This window comes from Sarcophilus harrisii, chromosome 6 (genome assembly GCF_902635505.1).
Source record: "Sarcophilus harrisii chromosome 6, mSarHar1.11, whole genome shotgun sequence".
Lineage (NCBI taxonomy): Eukaryota > Metazoa > Chordata > Mammalia > Dasyuromorphia > Dasyuridae > Sarcophilus > Sarcophilus harrisii.
The window spans coordinates 152,434,868-152,454,852 of record NC_045431.1 but is presented as its reverse complement, the minus strand read 5'-3'; the positions used below and the strand labels follow the sequence as shown (position 1 = coordinate 152,454,852).

The 19,985-nt window shown below is 33.5% G+C and overlaps 1 protein-coding gene across 8 annotated transcripts in view; it reads left to right on the top strand.

The window, feature by feature from the left end:
• WDFY3 (WD repeat and FYVE domain containing 3) overlaps positions 1-19,985 on the top strand; it is a 310,689-nt gene that overhangs the window by 229,473 nt on the left and 61,231 nt on the right. For all 8 annotated transcript variants that reach the window (XM_031942903.1, XM_031942898.1, XM_031942901.1 and 5 more), the window contains 4 exons: positions 2,425-2,607; positions 11,103-11,260; positions 12,064-12,141; positions 15,905-16,132. In XM_031942903.1, coding sequence (XP_031798763.1) covers positions 2,425-2,607; positions 11,103-11,260; positions 12,064-12,141; positions 15,905-16,132 — 647 coding nt within the window. The remainder of the gene's footprint in view (positions 1-2,424; positions 2,608-11,102; positions 11,261-12,063; positions 12,142-15,904; positions 16,133-19,985) is intronic.

The following is a 19,985-nucleotide window of genomic DNA, read 5'->3' as shown; positions in this document are numbered from 1 at the left end:
GCCATGTTTAAAAATATTTACAGCAACTGTTTTTATAGGGGCAAAGAACTACCCCACCAGTTAGAGAATGGCTGAGCAAATTGTAGTATGTAACTAATGGATCCTCTTGTGCTATAAAAAATGATGAGACAGAAAACCTGGAAAACTTATGTGAATTGATGCAGAGTGAAGTGGACAGCGGCATGAAAACAGTTTATACAATAATAACATTATAAAGATAAAAACTTTTGAAATTTTTTGGAAAAGTTAAGAATTCTGATCAAAAGAATGACTAATCATGATTCCAAGTTATTGAAAAAGAACCATCCTACCCGTGTCTCACTAGGGAGATAAATGGACTCAACAATGAGATGTGGTTTTAAATATGACAAATGTGGGGCTTTTTTGGGAGGGGAAGGGAGAGTTCTTGACAATATTTTTACAAGAATTTTGTTTTGCTTTTTTTCCCTAGTGTGGTATAGATAAATGAGAGAGAAAACAAAATTTATTGAAAAAGTAAAATTACATTACAAAAGCAAAAAAGGAAATTAAAGCCATTCAACTTGAGCTTCAAAAATCCTTGACATCTTGTCTCTGTTTTCTTTTCCTCTTAGTCTTTAAAAGTGAAATGGCCCTTCTCTTTCTCAAGACTAGTCTCTCTTCATATACCCTTTTTTTTGGTAGGGGGCAGGGAAAACAATTGGATTTAAGTGACTTGCCCAGCATCGCACAGCCAGTAAGTGACTAAAGCTGTCTTTGAACTCAGGTCTTCCTAATTTGGGGCACTGTGCTCTATCCACTGTGCCACTTAACCTGTCTTCATGTGTTTGTGAGTCTGCTTTTTCCATTAACCCCCATCATCTACTGTCTCTCTAATCATCAGATTCTGACCCTAGGGTCCTTCCCAGCTGCCTTCAGACATGCCCAGATCTCCTATATTCTTTGAAAAACAAACTTCATTGGACCATAGTATCCCATCAAGCTATAACCCTGTGTCCTTTTCTTCCTTTTTTGGACATTCTCCTAGAGAAAGGTGTCTACCCCACTGCCTCAACTTGGCTTTCTTCTGTCTTTTCCATCCTTCATAATTTGGCTTCTGATTTCATCATTCCCCACTTATTAGCAATCCTTTCATTGCTGAATGTTTCAGAATTTATCTTTTTCGACCTCTCCTCCACATCTCATGCTGTTGACCCACTCTTACCTTTGTGTATATTCTCTCTTCTCTATGTTTTTGTTACGTTGCTTTCTATTGCTTCTCCTCCAGACATATCTGACTTGCCCTTCTCCTTTCCATTTGCAACCTCTAGAATTTTCCCTTCCTTCAAGACTCAGCTTAAGAACCACCTTTTACAAGAATTTTTTCTTGTTCTTCCTAATGAGTTTCCTTGTAAAAGGAAATACCAGCTCTCTTGTATTTAACTACTTTGCATTTATTCTCTTTATAGTTATTTTGTATATACACATTTACACCAGCACACACATATATATGCACAGATTCTTTTCCAGAAGAATCTCTTCCTTTTTTTATGTCCCCAGAATCTAGTATATAGTAGGTGCTTGATAAATCCTTGCTGCTGATGATGATTAAGAACCCAGATGTTCTAAGAAAGATAATATACCAATTCCCTTTACTTCCAACTTAAAATCTTTTTATTATTATTATTATTATTATAGCTTTTTATTTACGAGATATATGCATGGGTAATTTTTCAGCAATGACAATTGCAAAACTTTCTATTCCAACTTTTCCCTTCCTTCTCTCCATCCCCTCCCCTAGATGGCAGGTAGACCAATACATGTTAAATATGTTAAAGCATATGTTAAATACAATATATGTATATATATCTATACAGTTATTTTGCTGCAAAAGAAAAATCGGACTTAGAAATAAGGTAAAATTAACCTGAGAAGGAAATCAAAAATACAAGGGGACAAAAACAGCCAACTAATTATTTTCAAGTGGTATAACAAATGATTAGATTTGAGTATAAGGTTTATTATCACAAAGTAAGAATTATTGTTGCTCATTTTCATGAAACTTCATTTTATGAAATGAGCTTTTATAGTCATTGCACATAAGCAATGATAGGAAATAACAAAATGTAAGCATTTAAAAAAATAGAGAAAGCTTTCTGAAATTGGATATTAAAAAATTCATGTATATAATAAATGCTTAAGAGCAAAGCATTTTTAGACAATTTATAATTCATATGAGCTACAGAGAAATTTTATGTAGTAAATTTGCACTCAAAATTATACAGATTGATATGTTTATATGCTTTTTGGGTCTTTTTCTTGTAGCTTTTCAAATACTTCATATTGACAATGGTCTGACAATGTAATTTTTAATGAATCAGATTCATTGTGAATAAACTAACACTGACTCACAAACTTTGTAGAAAATAAAAAAATTATGGACAGTGTTTTTTCTTTACTATTTAGGTCGTCAGCTTCTCATAAAAGCTGTCAACAGAGTCTGGACCGAATTGATACATAGTAAGAAACAAGCTCTGGAAGAACTTTTTAAAGTGACCCTACCTGTCAATGATCGGGGCCTGGTGGATATCACTGCAGCAAGACCTCTTATTGAAGAAGCTGGTTTAAAATGCTGGCAGAACCATTTGGGTAAGAAGGCATAAGATCTGGGGTAGGCTCCAAGGCCTGGGTACAAAGCTGTTGTGATTTGTCTTCTGTGATGATGCTTTCTACAAATTACAGTGGCATGTGTGGGAACTGTAGGTGTGTAAACAAGATTCCCTAAAAGGATGTTATTCTATCAGTTGAAACCCAACTTTATACTTATTAGCACATTCAAATGTAAATAAATAATAACTACTTTAGATTAATCAAGGAGGGAAGAAGGGGGAAGAGAGCATTGTTTTTTTAAAAACAATTTTAAAACTTTTTTTTTAAGTTGTTTAAAAACAAACAAACAAAAAACATTGTTATCACCTCTCAGTGCATCTCAGCCCAATGGCATCTTCTTTTTCAACAAAAAAATACCCAAAAAATGCAGAACAATTGAACAGGTTCTTCTTGATCTGACAATACATGATTCATTCCATGCTTGTAGTTCACTAGCTTGCTGTTATCTTGCAGGAGATATGCTTTACCACCACTTAATTTAGTGACTTTCTAGCATAATTGCGAATTGTTTTCAATGATGGTTGAGCCAGTTCTTAGCTCCACCAGCAGTGTATTAGTATGCTTAGCTTGCTGTGTGATAGCCTTAGGAAATATATAGTTTTCAGAACTAAGAAAGTGATAGTTCCTTTCATCTTGCCCGGGTCAAGTGGGTCTGTATTATTTTCTTTAGTGTCAGACTCCACAATTAATGGCCTTGATAAATTGGAGATTATTGAGAAGAAAATGACCAAGATGGTAAAGTACTTTCAATTTATTTCATATGATTGCTATTTGAAACCAGGGACATTGAGAATGGGAAAGAGGAGAATTAGAGTACATGATATATTTTCAGATATTTAAAGATATGTCATATAGAAGAGGGATTAAATTTATTTTATTTGACCTCAAAAGTATGTGTAGCATATGATGAAGTATGGCATAGTTTCTGAGATCTCTATCAACTCTGAGGTTCTGTAACAGTATTTATCATGTTATTAGCTTGGATATTTTTGTTGTTTGGTTGTATCCAACTCTTTGTAATCTCATTTGGAATTTTCTTGGCAAAAACTACTGGTGTAATTTGTCATTTTTTTTTTCTTCTCATTTTACAGATGAGAAAATTGAGGCAAACAGGGTTAAGTGACTTGTTACAGGATCCCTTAACTAGTTAATGTCCAAGACCAGATTTGAACTCAGAAGGATGAGCCTTCCTAATTCCAGACCTGTCACTCTATCTATTACAGTGCCACCTATCTATCCCAATATGGTTATTAATGACAGTTAAAACAGGTCTATTATTGTAAAATTAGATTTTCATCTGATCATGATTTTGATAATTATCAAGATAGAACTTTTAGGTTCTATATAGGGTTTTTGTTTCCCCTAATGCTTCTGCATTTTAAATGTGAGCATTTCAGATTGTTCAAAGAACTTTGTTTACATAGTAATTAAGAATTTAAATTAATTTTCTGCATTGTCTTATTCCCACTTTCTTTTATTTAATGGCAAAAAAAAAAAAAAACCCAACCCTAAATATTTCAATCACTGAGAAGGGCTTTGTTTGAAGTCAAGTAAAAAGTAAGATAGCTAAAAATGTTATAGTACATAAAGTTACAGCTTAATTGATTCACAAAATCACAGTGACATAAGAAGTATAAATAAATATAACTTCCTAAATTGTACAATGATCTGTCTTTATATATTAATGTGTAAGCAGAAAAAGGAAATAGATGCATGTCAATAATACATTAACTTGTACTTGGAAGTCATTTTTTTCAATTTAAGTTGCCAGTATTGTTTCAGATTGAGAGATCACGGTGTTCCTTTGGCATTATAAAACCATATACCTTTACAAACAAGCAAACCAAAACTCTTGGATATCAAATTACTTATTTCAAGCTTTTAAATAGAAGGAATTGATTATATTGATAGATTGTACAGTTTCTCAAAAATGAGAAATAAGGAGGAGAAAAAAAAAACCAAAAGATTGTGATCCTGCTAAAGTGACTGTAATTTTGAAAATTCCATGGTAGGACTTATAAATAAGATAGTATTGTCATGAAGAAACCAATCTCTCCCACTGAAAATATAATTCTCAGAAAAAACAATGATAAAGATGTCTGGGAGTTGGGGGGAACAAACAAAAATAATCTTCCACCCCATCCAAAATTGCATTGATGTAGGAATAAAAGCAGTCTCAGTCGTTAACCTCACAAGAAGAGAGGAATCAGCTATCTAAACCTTGGAGCATAGCCTCTGAGCACTAGTTCCACGAAGGCCATGCAATGAAGGCAGCTCAGAAACAGCAGGATTGCCTATTGAATTTTTTAAAGACCATACTCCTGACCAATTATCATAAAAAAAGAATCTGTAGTAGACTACAGTAGACTGAGGCCTAATATAGGGTGGGCATGCTAGCTGTCCCATTCAGATCACCAGAAGCAGCAGTGGCAGCATCCAGAGTAGAAAAGACAGGATTGAACAAGATCTGTCTAATCCATCAAAGTCTTAATTCAGCACCAAAGGCTAAAAATAAGAGCAAACAGAATAAAATACTAATCATTGGAAACATTACAATTCATACAATTAAAAATGAAGGGATGGAAAAGAATTTATCGTATCTCAAGTGAATTTTAAAAAGTAGGGCTAGCAATCACCATCTTACACAAAGCAACCTTTAAAATGGAAGTAGTTTAAGAAAGAAACTGCATTATATTTTAAAGCACCATTGAAAATTGAATAATTTTAATGCTTAAAATATATACACATGATAGCATAAAATCTAAGTTCTTATAGGAAAAGATAGTCTATTAACAAGGAGAAATAAGTAATGAAACTTTAAAAATTGGAAGCCTTAAATCAGACCTAGACAGATAAAATAAATAAATAAATAATGAAGATCTAGATACATTTTCAGTGAAATTGAATAGAATAGATCTCTAATAATTATTAAACAGGAATCCAAAAAGAAATATTTTTACCAAAAAAAAAAAACAAAAAACTATGTGTGTTTGTCCCTTTTTTAGAGGATTTTAAATAAATATGAAGGACAAAAATATTAATCAAATCCTTTACTCAGCACAATACAATAAAAAATGTCATTAGCATAACCTCTAAATGAAGAGCAAATAATTTAATCTTTAAAAAATTGCTGGGTCAAAATACTGGTCAAAGAAACAATCGATAATTTCATAAGAGGAAGTGAGAACAATGGTACCTCAATTTTGGATGGGGTGGAAGATTATTTTTGTTTGTTCCCCCCAACTCCCAGACATCTTTATCATTGTTTTTTCTGAGAATTATATTTTCAGTGGGAGAGATTGGTTTCTTCATAACAATGGTGAGAACAATACACCAAAATTTTTAGAATGCTACCAAAGTTATCATTAGAAGAAAGTTAATTTTTCTAAATACTTTAATAAATAAAAAATTAAAGAGTAAATAAATTAAATGGGCATGAAACTAAAAAGAAAAAGGAAGCCTTAGGAAAACAACAACAACAAAAAAACTAAACATGAAAATTTTCCAAAATCTTGAAAATAAAAAAGATAAAAACAGATTTAAAAGGTAAAAATAATTTAACTGATAAATCTAGGTGCTATTTTTAAAAAAATTAAATAGGCAAACCACTATCTGTTCTAGTTTTTAAACAGTAAGCAAATCACCAAAAACGAAAATTAAAAAAAGAACTCTAAACAAAGCAAGGGGAAATAAAGGAAATATTAGAAACTTTTGAGCAATTATACTTCCAGGTCCTTACTGGTCCTTACTGGTCCTTACTTTCAGAGTCACTCAGGTATGCATAAGCTTTTGTCTAACAATTCCATCATTCTAGGTTCAACCCAAAGAGAGCATTAGCAGAAATAAAGGACCCATATATACTAAAATTTAGCAATAGTTTTTTTTTTAATTATTATAACAAAGACATAGAAGTGGTAGGTTTCAGATTTCAAGAATCATCCATAAAGATTGCCGATAAAGCATGCATACCTCCCTCCTTCTTGGTGAAATGAAAGCCTGTAGGTGCAAAATGGGACAGATAGTTTCACACAAAAATATTTTTCCTGACTATATTTGTTTTGTTACAAGAAAAGAAAAAGGCAGAAGAGGAGGTGCAAAAAGAGAAAATATTGAAAGGAAGAAAGAATAGTGTATCAATGACACATTTCAGTAATAATAACAACTATTATTGCATGGCACTTATATGCCAAACACCATGATAATTGCTTATAAATCTTATTTAATTTTATTCTCACAACAACCCTGGGAAGTAGGTGCTATATTATTATTATCTCAGTCTGTAGTTGAAGAGACTAAGGCAGGATCACATAGCTCATAAGATTCTGAGGTCTTCCTGATTCTAGGCCCAGCTCTCCACAATCTGTACCATCTTGGTCCTGTCCATTTTAAAATATACAGAAGAGTTTAGAACAGAACATAAGTGAATGGACATAAGACAATAGCAGTCCTACTGTGCCACATTTTATTATATACATAAGTTGTATGTAATAAATTAATAGTTTCACAATCTTTTTCTAGCCCTCTAGCCCTTGAAAATGTTGCTGTGGTAGAATTTCCTAGTTCATAGTAGGTTTTTGGGTTTTTTTGGGTTTTTTTTTTTTTAAATCCTGTGGCAATTTGACTTTTCTAAAATCTAAAAATAAAACAATAATTTCTATGTTAGCATTATTTACCAATATAATAAATGAGAATCAGAAAAGGGGAAAGTTTTTAGTGCCTTGGGAAAAGGTTTATAAATGTAATACTGACTTTCATCTAGAAAAAGGGATATTAGTCTTTTTGGTGTCAGGCCTTTTTTCAGTCAATAAAGCCTATGGACTCTTCATAATCATGTTTTAAAATGCATAAAGTATATAGGATTAAAAAGGATTAAGCCAGATTATATTGAAAAGGTTATCAAGATATAGATATGTATATATGTAACACACATACACATAATGCATATGTATATGTATATATGTAAATTCACAGATCTTGAGTTAATAATACCTAACATAATAGGGAAAAGAGTCATTACCATCAACAGCTTTAGATCACCATAGTTCACCAGTGTTCCAGTTGTTCATGAGGTAAAGCAGGATGGCTGGAGAGGATTAGGGTACAAGGGCACATCCTGTCTGGGGAGCTCTGTGGGCAATGTGAGATATAAAGAACTCTGGGACAAGATCTAGGTTTAGGTCCTGCTTCTGGTGTTACTATCTTTGGGACCAAATCATTTGACCTCTTTGGATTTAATGATGAATTTCATTAAAATCAAGGATTGTTGTAGATAGTCTTTGAACTCCATTCTACATCCAGATCTATGATAGTTTTAGTGCCCCAGGCAGCTTTGTGACTCTTGAATGCGGAACTTATTGATTTGTATTAGTAGAGTTTATTTATGGGCAAGTTTCCTACATAATGAAGTCATAGATCTAGCTCAAAATATATGTGTGTCTGTGTCTGTGTTTACATATAAAAAGAGACAGAGACACAGTATTGAGCTTTAGTTATTCATATTAAGAAGGTATTCATTTAAAAAACTAGCCCCATTTCTAATCTCAGCTTCATTCATTTCTCCCACAGACACTTTAAAAAGCACTGTTCTCTTGAGAGATTGACAGTTTAACTAATTTTAAGAAGTGTGATGGCTAAACAGAGACAGGTAACAAAGAAAAATGAGCAGGAAAACATTTCTTTTTTTTTTTTTTATTTAATAGCCTTTTATTTACAGGATATATACATAGGTAACTTTACAGCATTAACAATTGCCAAACCTCTTGTTCCAATTTTTCACCTCTTACCCCACCCTCCCTAAATGTCAGGATGACCAGTAGATGTTAAAATATATTAAAATATAACTTAGATACACAATAAGTATACATGACCAAAACATTATTTTGCTGTACAAAAAGAATCAGACTCTGAATTATTGTACAATTAGCTTGTGAAGGAAATCAAAAATGCAGGTGTGCATAACTATAGGGATTGGGAATTCAATGTAATGGTTTTAAGTCATCTCCCAGAGTTCTTTTTCTGGGTATAGCTAGTTCAGTTCATTAATGCTCCATTAGAAATGATTTGGTTGATCTCGTTGCTGAGGATGGCCTGATCCATCAGAACTGGTCATCATCTAGTATTGTTGTAGAAGTATATAATGATCTCCTGGTCCTGCTCATTTCACTCAGCATCAGTTCGTGTAAGTCTCTCCAGGCCTTTCTGAAATCATCCTGTTGGTCATTTCTTACAGAACAGTAATATTCCATAATTTTCATATACCACAATTTATTCAGCCATTCTCCAACTGATGGACATCCATTCAGTAGGAAAACATTTCTTGAGAACTGTTTGACTTTACTTGATTTTTTAAAAGTAATTAAAATAATGTTACACTTCATGAGAGAGCTCTTGTAACAAAGTTAAATAGTTAAGTAATGACTTCATCTTCAATTAATTACTAGCAACCTCTCAAATTTGTAGCACCTCACAGGTAGACTTCTCTCTGCCTTTTAAAATTAACAAAAATCTGTTTTCTCTCCCCCTCATCCCCAATTCCACTAGAAAAAAAGAAGAAAAACAGATTTCTTGTAACATATAGTCAAGCAAAATAAATTCCCTCACTGCCTCTATACAAATTTATATGGAGATAGACACACAAATCATTCTTCACCAAAATTATCACATTTCACGAATGTTTGTGGCAGCCCTTTTTGTAGTGGCTAGAAACTGGAAACTGAATGGATGTCCATCAGTTGGAGAATGGCTGAATAAATTGTGGTATATGAAAATTATGGAATATTACTGTTCTGTAAGAAATGACCAACAGGATGATTTCAGAAAGGCCTGGAGAGACTTACACGAACTGATGCTAAGTGAAATGAGCAGGACCAGGAGATCATTATATACTTCAACAACAATACTAGATGATGACCAGTCCTGATGGATCAGGCCATCCTCAGCAGCAGATCAACAAATCATTTCTAATGGAGCAGTAATGAACTGAACTAGCTATACCCAGAAAAGAACTCTGGAGATGACTAAAACCATTACATTGAATTCCCAGTCCTATATTTATGCACACCTGCATCTTTGATTTCCTTCACAAGCTAATTGTACAATAATTCAGAGTCTGATTCTTTTGTACAGCAAAATAATGTTTTGGTCATGTATACTTATTGTGTATCTAGTTATATTTTAATATATTTAACATCTACTGAGTCATCCTGCCATTTAGGGAGGAATGAGAGAGTAAGAGGTGAAAATTGGAACAAGAGGTTTGGCAATTGTTAATGCTGTAAAGTTACCCATGTATATATCCTGTAAATTAAAGGCTATTAAATAAAAAAAAAAAAAAAAGAAAAAAAAAAACAAAATTATCACATTTCTATAATGTATACATAGCATATCCCATCCTCTAGGATCATAAATAGTTATGTTGATCATTGTTTTAACAGCTTTCAAAGTTTGATTTTTCACTGTTGCTGCTTTTGTACAAATTGTTCTAATGCTACTTATATTGTTCTTTATCACTTTAAAAGGTCACATTATAAACAAATTAAGAAAATTCTTATCTTAAGAAACAATTCATTGGTACCCTGAGGAAACTGAATGCTCAGTCTGTGCTTCCAGAGTTAAGGAAAATTCAGAAATTGTAGTGTAAGTTAAAGGTGGCTTTGGCTATGAGACTTTTCATAGCTTTTTTTTTTTTTAATTTTTAATTAGAAAACACTAAATAAAATTAGTGTTTTTACCTGCAAAACAGAGCAGAAAAGAGGGATTCTACATACAACTGCAAATCTCTATTAGACACAGCTTATTTTTCCTTTTAAGTATGTAATAAATTCAATGTGTAACTTTCAAAACTGTCCCATTTGTCTGTGTTTGCTTCTGTCTTGTTCTGGGCATTTTTTTTAAAAATGCCTCTATGTTCCCTTTTTCTTTTTTGTCATCTTTCTCCATTGTATCTCTCTTCCAGCCCACCTCCATTAAAAAAGAAAAACAAAATCTTCATAACAAATATACATAACCAGGCAAAACCTATTTCATCATTGTGCACTTTGAGTCCTTTTGTCAGGACTCAGAGCTGATACATTGTAAATAAGTATATTTTCATTTTGTTTGTTATGATGTTAATACATCGTGTAGCCTATAAATTTGGGTTATTTTAGCCTAGGGTATTGGGGTACTTTATAGATAGAAATAAGTAGGGATAAGAGGTTTCTCTATTTGTTAAAAATATATATTCTCAAGTTTGTTAAACTGAAATTGAATTAATTGATTAATGAGAGATATTGCAGCATTCAGCATTATTAGTTAATAAAGAAATATCCAAACATAGCCCTTCATTACCTTAGAATTTTGGAAATGAGTAAGATTAATGGGACAACATTAATGATCACCCCATTTTAGTCTACACATGAAATGTGACGAGCTTAAAACTCTGCTACCTATGATAAGCAATGCAAAATAACCTTAATTACATTTTAATTCTGCAGCCCATGAAAAGAAATGCATCAGTCGAGGAGAAGCTCTGGTGCCAAGCACACAGTCCAAACTGTCCCGAGTCAGCAGTGGCTTTGGTCTCTCGAAGTTAACAGGATCCAGAAGGAATCGAAAGGAGAGCGGTCTCAACAAACACAACCTCTCCACACAGGTGAGTTGTGGGTTCTGCTGGAAAGAGTCCTCAAGGTCAACAAAGCATAAAATGTGCATTGTCCTTATAAATGACTTAAACTGAGCCATTTTTTTCTGATTCTACTTCATGTGTTTCATAAAAGAATTCATTCAAAGTGACAGAACTTCTCACTTGCTCATATTTCATTGTGGGTATCAATTCTAGCATTCATGTTAAAATAAAATAGATAACAGCTCATAATTGTATAGCTTATAAGACCATTATTTTAATCTTCATGGACATCTTGGCTCTCCCACTCAATACTTTTTTGACCCTAGCCAAATCACTTTACCTCTGGAAATTGTAATTTACTCAACTATAAAATGAGGGGATTGAGTCTGTAGTCCCCCCACTGTCTCTAAATCTTTGGTCTGCTCAGGGCAGTATAGCTTCAAAATATACAGTGAAATGAAAAACGTAATAACATTTCTATACATTGGCTTTTTCAAGGGACTAAAAGTTTTCCTTACTTACGGAGACTTAAAATCAACTAACATATCTTTTACTTGGCTGTTATAGTTATAGATAAAGCCAAAAAGTTGTGATTAATGTTTTTTTCCCAGTCATCCAGCAACATTTCAGTACCAACACTTAAGAGGCAACCAAATGGAATACTAAAAATTAATAAATATTCATCACAGTTAACTTAGTTGTGGTACTCTTTCTGTGAAAAATTTTTAATAGAATTTTAATTATCCTCATTTAAAATTATTTTAAATGTCAATCAACTCTTTTATACTGTAATTTTTTTCTCTCCCTTCTCCTCTATTTCAACATTTTAGGAGATTTCCCAGTGGATGTTTACTCATATTGCTGTTGTCCGGGACTTGGTAGACACACAATATAAAGAATATCAGGAGGTAAGAATTTAGCATAATTTTTTTCAAATCACCACATTCAGATCCATGATAAGATACTTACCTATCCTCTAGCTGTTGGTAATGATTTTGGGGAAATTTTGACTCTTCTCTAGGATAAACTGTATAAGAAACAGTAAATTAGAAATTGGCTCTTGGGCTCAGCATTAAGAACATTCTGTGTCCTGTTTACCTGTTCCTCTCCTTTACTTAAAAAGACATGATAATAAAATTGGTACATACTTGATTCCTTCTAGTTTAACGGAAATATTATAAAGTAACATCAAAAATGACCTAAAAGTTCTTTGAGCTTCTATAAAGAAATAAAATGTCAATGGAATATCAATTTTATCATAGCCAAATTGTTTAATTTGTTTTCATTTAATAACTTATCCTAAATATTTGTGGCCTTTTTGAGGCAACTAGTAAATTTTAAAAACTATACTTCCTGAAATTTGTTGAGTACATCAAATTTTATATTTATATGAATGCAACATTAGATATTTAGTATATATTATATGGGAGACTAGGTGGTTCAGTGGATAGAAAACTGAATCTGGAGTCAGGAGGACCTAAGTTCAAATATGTCTTTGGACATGTGCTAGCTATATGACCCTGGACAAATCACTTAACCCTTTTTGCCTCAGTTTCCTCATCTGTAAAATGAGCTAGAGAATAAAATGGCAAGTCATTCCAATATCTTTGGCAAGAAAACTCCAAATGGGATTGTAGAGAATTGGACACAACTGAACAACAACAGCACAGTAATAAATACTTATTTTCAAAAATATTGTAAAAATGTTGCTATGTCATTTTGTAGTATCATGGCTGTTTAATCATTTTTTTAAATTTAAAATCAATTTTTTATAACACATCAAGAAGTATCTTATTCTAGATTGATGATTTGTAGACAATAAAACTCCAGTTCAATTCAATAAATATTTATTGACATGTTTTTATTAAATACTTATTCTGTACTTTGTATTTGTGTAGTGCCATATACTTTGAGTAGAAAGACAGAAATGAAGTAGTTCCTGCTCTCAAGGAAGCTGCATTTTACTGTGGGAAACAACATATGTATACATGAATGTGCACAAAATCAATGCAAAGTTGTTTTTTTGGTGGAGGGAGGGGAAGTAGCAACACTGAGGCTATCAAATGAGAGCTGCCAGATCATGAAGGACTTTCCAAATCTGACAAATATTTATTAAATACCTATTGTAGACAAGATCCCTTCTAGCAGACAGGAATACTAAGACAAACATGAAACTAGCCTCGGCTCTCCCCACATTCTTAGAGTATTACATTTCACTGTACATTGAACCTGAAACTATGATATTAATTTATACAGATCAGTACATGACAAATGTGAGCATATGTGTGGAAGAGAATGATCTCCTTTTTATACTTACTGAATTAGAGATCCCTGGGCAACATCTAAGTGAGAATAGCCTCCATGCAGTTGATAATGCTCTCATGGTGAAGCCTGGATATATGTAGAGATGAGAATTGAACTGATCTGCTCATCAAAACAGAGAATGAGGGAGACCTGGGACATGGTGTTCCAGCAAAAGAAGCAGAGAAGGAATAGTTAGAAAGGTAGGAGAGGAGCCAGGAGTGGACCAGGTTACATAATAAGAAGAACGTATCCAGGAAAAGGAAGTTGCCAAGAGCATCAGCATTTGATTATGACAGTTTGGCTTATGTAAATCTGCTTAATTTCCCATACTGAAAACTGGTTTTACCTTGTTAATCTGTTCAAATTCATTTCATTAAAATAAATATTACTTAGCATATGGCAGGTAGAAAGTATTTAGTATTACATAATGTATAAAGAACTGTATTGGATGCTATGAAAAATAGAAAGATAAATAAAAGTTGCTATTCTCCAAAAATTTTCCTCCTTATTTAGGGGATTGATAATTTATTTATACAAATAAATATAATTTGATGATAAGGGGTACACATTTATATTCTTTCCATGTATTCCTGTTATATCAGTGTTAACTAGGAGAATAGCAGGAAGTTTCACCTTTTTAATTATCTAGTCTGTTGACCTGAATCCCTTAATATATTTTCATGGCCATCTTCCAATACCTTCTGGCAATTATTTCATAAGTTCTCAGGGTCATATTTTATTTAATAGCCTTTTATTTACAGGTTATATGTATGTGTAACTTTACAGCATTAACAATTGCCAAACCTCTTGTTCCAATTTTTCACCTCTTACTCCCTACCCCCTTCCCCAGATGGCAGGATGACCAGTAGATGTTAAATATATTTAAATATAAATTAGATACACAATAAGTATATATGACCAAACCGTTATTTTGCTGTACAAAAAGAATCAGACTCTGAAATATTGTACAATTAGCTTGTAAAGGAAATCAAAAATGCAGGTGGGCATAAATATGGGGACTGGGAATTCAATGTAATGGTTTTTAGTCATCTCCCAGAGTTCTTTCTCTGGGCGTAGCTGGTTCAGTTCATTACTGCTCCATTGGAAATGATTTGGTTGATCTTGTTGCTGAGGATGGCCAGGTCCATCAGAACTGGTCATCATATTACAGTATTGTTGTTGAAGTATAAATGATCTCCTGGTCCTGCTCATTTCACTCAGCATGAGTTCGTGTAAGTCTCTCCAGGCCTTTCTGAAATCATCCTGTTGGTCATTTCTTACAGAACAATAATATTCCATAATATTCATATAGGGTAATAATTTTAAAAGACTGTTTATTAGCCTGCTTGCAAGATGAAAAACTTTCTCACTGCTATTGTCAGTGCTACTATGCCAGAAGAGATAGGTAGCTACTCTTCAACATTAATTACAAACACTAGCCTCATCTGAATCTAAAATCTGTTCCTATAATCAAGCAGATTTTTCTTTATTATGTCAGAACTTCAAAGAGCTGTATTTTTGTTCATTTGTGTCCCCACACCTTAAAAGATGGTCTTCTTAACCTGCTGCTCCCCTTTTTTCCCCTTAGTGCCTAACCCTTTTGTGATTACCTGTTCTTGATTAGACTGGTCCTTAGGTAATTGTTGATCTCTCTGGCATTTAAGGTCTTAGATCCTGGGATTCTTCCCTCTGCCTTTCTGACTTTATTTCATTCTACTCCCATGTATAGAATCTATGTTCTAGCCAAATTGTTTGCTGAATTTGATATTTCTGGAGATGCACAAACTATTGCTCATGTCTGTGATGTACCGCCTCCTTTCTGTCTCTTAAAAATTCTCTTCCTCAAGTTTAAACTTGCTCCATGAAGTGTTCTCTTCTCTCAGTTATTAGCACTATCACCAATCCTCAGTTTGTCTCAAGTATGCTTATTTGTGAATGTTTTATCCACTTAGTAGATAGAATGTAAACTTCTCAAGGGCAGGGGCTGTTCTGTTTTTTTTTTTCCCTTCTGACTCAGTTCAAGTGGGCACTTAATAATTAACATTTGTTGAATCTTGTTCCCAGGCTTGCATTTAAAGCTTTTTCCAATTTAGCAGCCTTTTTAGAGCTTTATATAGTGAGGTAACAGAAGCATGCATAAGTTTTCTTTGCCATATACTTGTAATGCTAATCCCTATATGTCATTAAAACCAATTCTTCCATTCTCATAAAAGGTATATCTTGATTCAATCATAATTAAATAATTTTGGCAAAAACTAAGGCATCTCTTATTTGTAAATATGAACTTGTTTCTGAGCTACTTCTACACTCATTATTACTATTACTACTTTTGATTGGTTACCACTTTGGAAATCTTCATATTCATAGCGTCAGCAAAATGCCCTGAAATATGTGACAGAGGAGTGGTGCCAAATCGAGTATGAGCTATTGCGGGAGAGAGGTTTGTGGGGTCCTCCCATTGGCTCCCATTTGGACAAATGGATGTTGGAGATGACAGAAGGACCTTGCAGGATGAGGAAAAAAATGGTCCGCAATGACATGTTTTACAACCACTACCCTTATGTGCCAGAAATTGAACAAGAGACAAATGTGTTGGTGAGTATGCACAGTTCTATGTTTTATATAACTTCAAATTTCACTTTTCTTTTGCAGTCTTTTTCAGATTATTATGAATTATTTAAATTAGCCTACCCAAAATCTTAACTTTGTTTTAATTAGCAGCTAGCTAATTTTCTCTCATTGGAAACTAGTTAGTGTATTTAGGAGATGGACAGAATTGAGAAATATAGTCATAGAAGTACCATATTGTTTTATTGAACTTGTGATTTCATTGATTATTGGAAGTTTGGCACTTTCTTACAACTGATAGTCTTATGGAATTGCCTGAATCACTGAGACCTGTGATAGTTTTACAGAATTACCTAAATCACTGATTTTTCTAGAGTCAGAAAGCTAATATGTATATGAAAGGGAACTTCTACTCCAGGCTCCCTCCAGAGTCCCTCTTTGCTAAAAATTCCACTCAAAAGATCATTTGCAGTTAAACTCCTTTATAAAGATCGGCATTTTCCTTCTAGAGCCTGATAGAGACTTCACCAATTAGAGAGTTAGAGCTAACTACATTTTCCCTCAGTTTTAATTTTTTTTAAATTTATTCTGCACTTAACAAACATCCAAATGGTTTCTGGGCTTACATACGTTCCCAAAGAAAATAATCCTTTCATATATTTTATTAATATTGATTATAGGCCTGAGATGTTATAACAGATACTATTATTTCACGGTTTTTTTTGTTTTTTACTGCATCAACAAATGCAGACCACAGGTTTTCTATCTCTTAATTACTGTTAGCCAGCCTTCTAAGAATGAGCCTCTGAAAATTCACTAACCTGTTTTTTGATAGACACATCTACATTTGAAATCTTTCTTGCCTGAGAGAACTTACTGAAGTTGGTGCTCTGCTGGAAATGCCGTTAAAATCCTGGGTCACACCCAGAGATTCATCACGGGGTGAATTTTAGGGTAGATATCAAATATTTTGCCTGTGCTACCATGCTCTAGTTACTCAGGCTTTCAACCCATTGGGATCACTCCTCACAGCCAACAAAATCTTCAGGTATTCTTATTCTGGAATTAAAGTCCATGGTTTAGTTCTAACCTCCCTTCCCACAATCATTTCTCCTTCATGGGCAGGTAGGCAGCACAATGAATAAAGTACCTGGCCTGGAATGAGGAAGACTCATTTCCCCTGAGTTCAAATCTGGCCTCAAACATTGGGCAAGTCACTTTATTCCTGATCACCTCAGTTTCCTCATGAGCAGCAGAAGGATATGGCAGAACACTAAGTATCTTTGCCAGAAATTCCCAGTTAGGATTACAAGGAGTTGGACATGACTGAACAAATCTCCTTTATATAGTATACGTCCTGGAGCTATCATTACTATGCAATTTTGTGAATTAACCCCATCATCTCATCCTGCTCTCATGCCCAAAACACTCCCATCCTTATGCTACTATCTCACTAGATGTTTTGCCCTTTTCTACGTAATTTTTTTTCCATTGTGCTTCCTTACATACAAACCTCATCCTCCTTTTAAATTGTAAACTTCTTGAGGGCAGAGATGTTATTTTCCATTTTTCTGTTGTTGAGTTGCCTTGAAACAGTATATGCATCCATATTCCATGCTTTTTCTACTATGTCACAACTGCCTTTTAGAAAAATTTTGGAAGTGCATATTTTCCTTTAAAGTATAATTTACTAAATTTGTACCGAATATTTGTACTAATGCCATATCTGAAGTTCTGAATGTGCTCCACTGGGTTATAGTCTTTATGTTGAACTAGGAATACCAATGGTCTTGTAAGTCACTGAGTCTTATTAAACTTTTTTTTTTCTTTAGCTGGGTCTCATCTCACATAGACTGAGAGTACAGTGGTCATTTGCAGATTATGTTCCCCTACTGATTGGCACAGGAGCCTTGCCCTGTTAAAACCTGGGCTTGTTCAACCCTCGTAAGGTAGCTCAGTCCCCCCTTTTTTTTCAATCCTGAGGGATCACCATTTTAGTAGTAGCTTTAATGTGGACAACTACAAACCCTACACAAATCCATTAACAGGCTTTAGTAGTAGGGATTACAAGCATGGTATTCTGCATATGCAAGGTTAGAATAAAAGGGTATAGAAGCAGTGTTTTATGTACATCTCTAGCTCACTAATTTTGTTGCTGTGAGCTATGTATCTGCAATATATTTATAACATAGAAAAAGTTCAAGTGACAGTTTGTGGGTAATTAATCATTTTATTAATATTGCTAGCTGGAATTAATAAATGGGGTCCATGGCACTCTTGAATGTCATAGAGACCCCCTCATGGAACTACTTAGCATTTATATGCCCTTAGAAGAGTGTGTGTTCCTGAGGGTGGCAATGGACTCTTAATTAGTTAATAACTGGTAAAAAAAAATGAATATTATAATAAGATATAGATTTATTCTAATGATGGTTTGGGGAACATGACTGTGATCAAAGAGAATTATCTATATTTATGTCATCCCACCCAAAATAATCTGGACAAAAGAGGGCATTCACTTATAACCAGGCCTTTTTAACCTTTTACTCATCTGAGTAAAATACAATGAGCCAAAATCTATCAGTTCACCTAAATTAAAATTTCTTTACATTTTGATCAAATCTGAGTTTTCTAGTTGGATCGGTTTTGCCCAAGATTTCATCTTATTATGAACCCAGCACTTCAACAATCGCTTTAATAACCAATAGGGTCCCATTTCTAAATGAGGAAAGGAAAGGGAAAAACTTGAGTCTTAGTTCAGTAGTAACTGGCTGTTAATATAGGGGAGAAATGAATAGCTCCTGCATTTTATGTCATAAAATACAATTCAAGTAATATATAAAATTATACTCGAGTTTTAAAAATATATTCTGTAGCTTCCTTTTAGTTTTTCTGGATTTTATTTATTCAGTTTGTGCATTGAACTCTTTTTTTTTTTTTTTTAATTTAATAGCCTTTTATTTACAGGATATATGCATGGGTAACTTTACAGCATTAACAATTGCCAAACCTCTTGTTCCAATTTTTCACCTCTTACCCCCCACCCCCGCCCCTAGATGGCAGGATGACCAGTAGATGTTAAATATATATAAAAATATAAATTAGATACACAATAAGTATACATGTGCATTGAACTCTTGATGTTGCTTTCTTTCTGGCAGCAAACATTTTGTGCCAAATCACTCCAGAAAAGATAAATTAGTAAGAAATTAATTTCCTAGGAGTAAATGCTTTGTTTTGTTATTCACTGATAAAAATTTTATTTTATTGCTTGTTTCATTAGCACTTTTTTTTATTAGGGTTACTGTATTAGCATTGCACGTAATAGAATGTAGGATTTGGCATCAGAAAGACTTGTGTTCAAATTCTGCTTCTGACACTTTAATTAGCTGTGTGATCTGGACAAATCACATACATAGTAACATAAATTTAGAACTTGAAAAAGGACTTTAAATACCTTTGAGTTCAAGTCCCTTATTTTAAATGACTTAAATAACTTGCCCAACAGCCCACAGCTAGAAAGTTTCAAAAGCAGAATTTGATTCTGGTTTTCTCTGAGTTTTAGATTTCTTCAGATTTCTCATCTGTAAAACGAGGTTGAAAATATTTGTACTATTTATGTATGAAGTTTATTTGAGTCTCAAATGACATAATATAAATGAAGAGCTTTACAAAAACTTGTGTTGCAGTGAATAGAAAGCTGGCCTCAGAGCCAGGCATACCTAGTTGACATCCTGACTATATGATTCTACACAAGTCATATAACCTCTCACTACCCTGCCTTTAGGAGCTCTCTCAAGCTACAAGTTGCAGAGAAAGTGCCAACCTGTAATAATGAGAGTTTCCTCATCTGCAAATTCCACGTATAAATGAAATCATA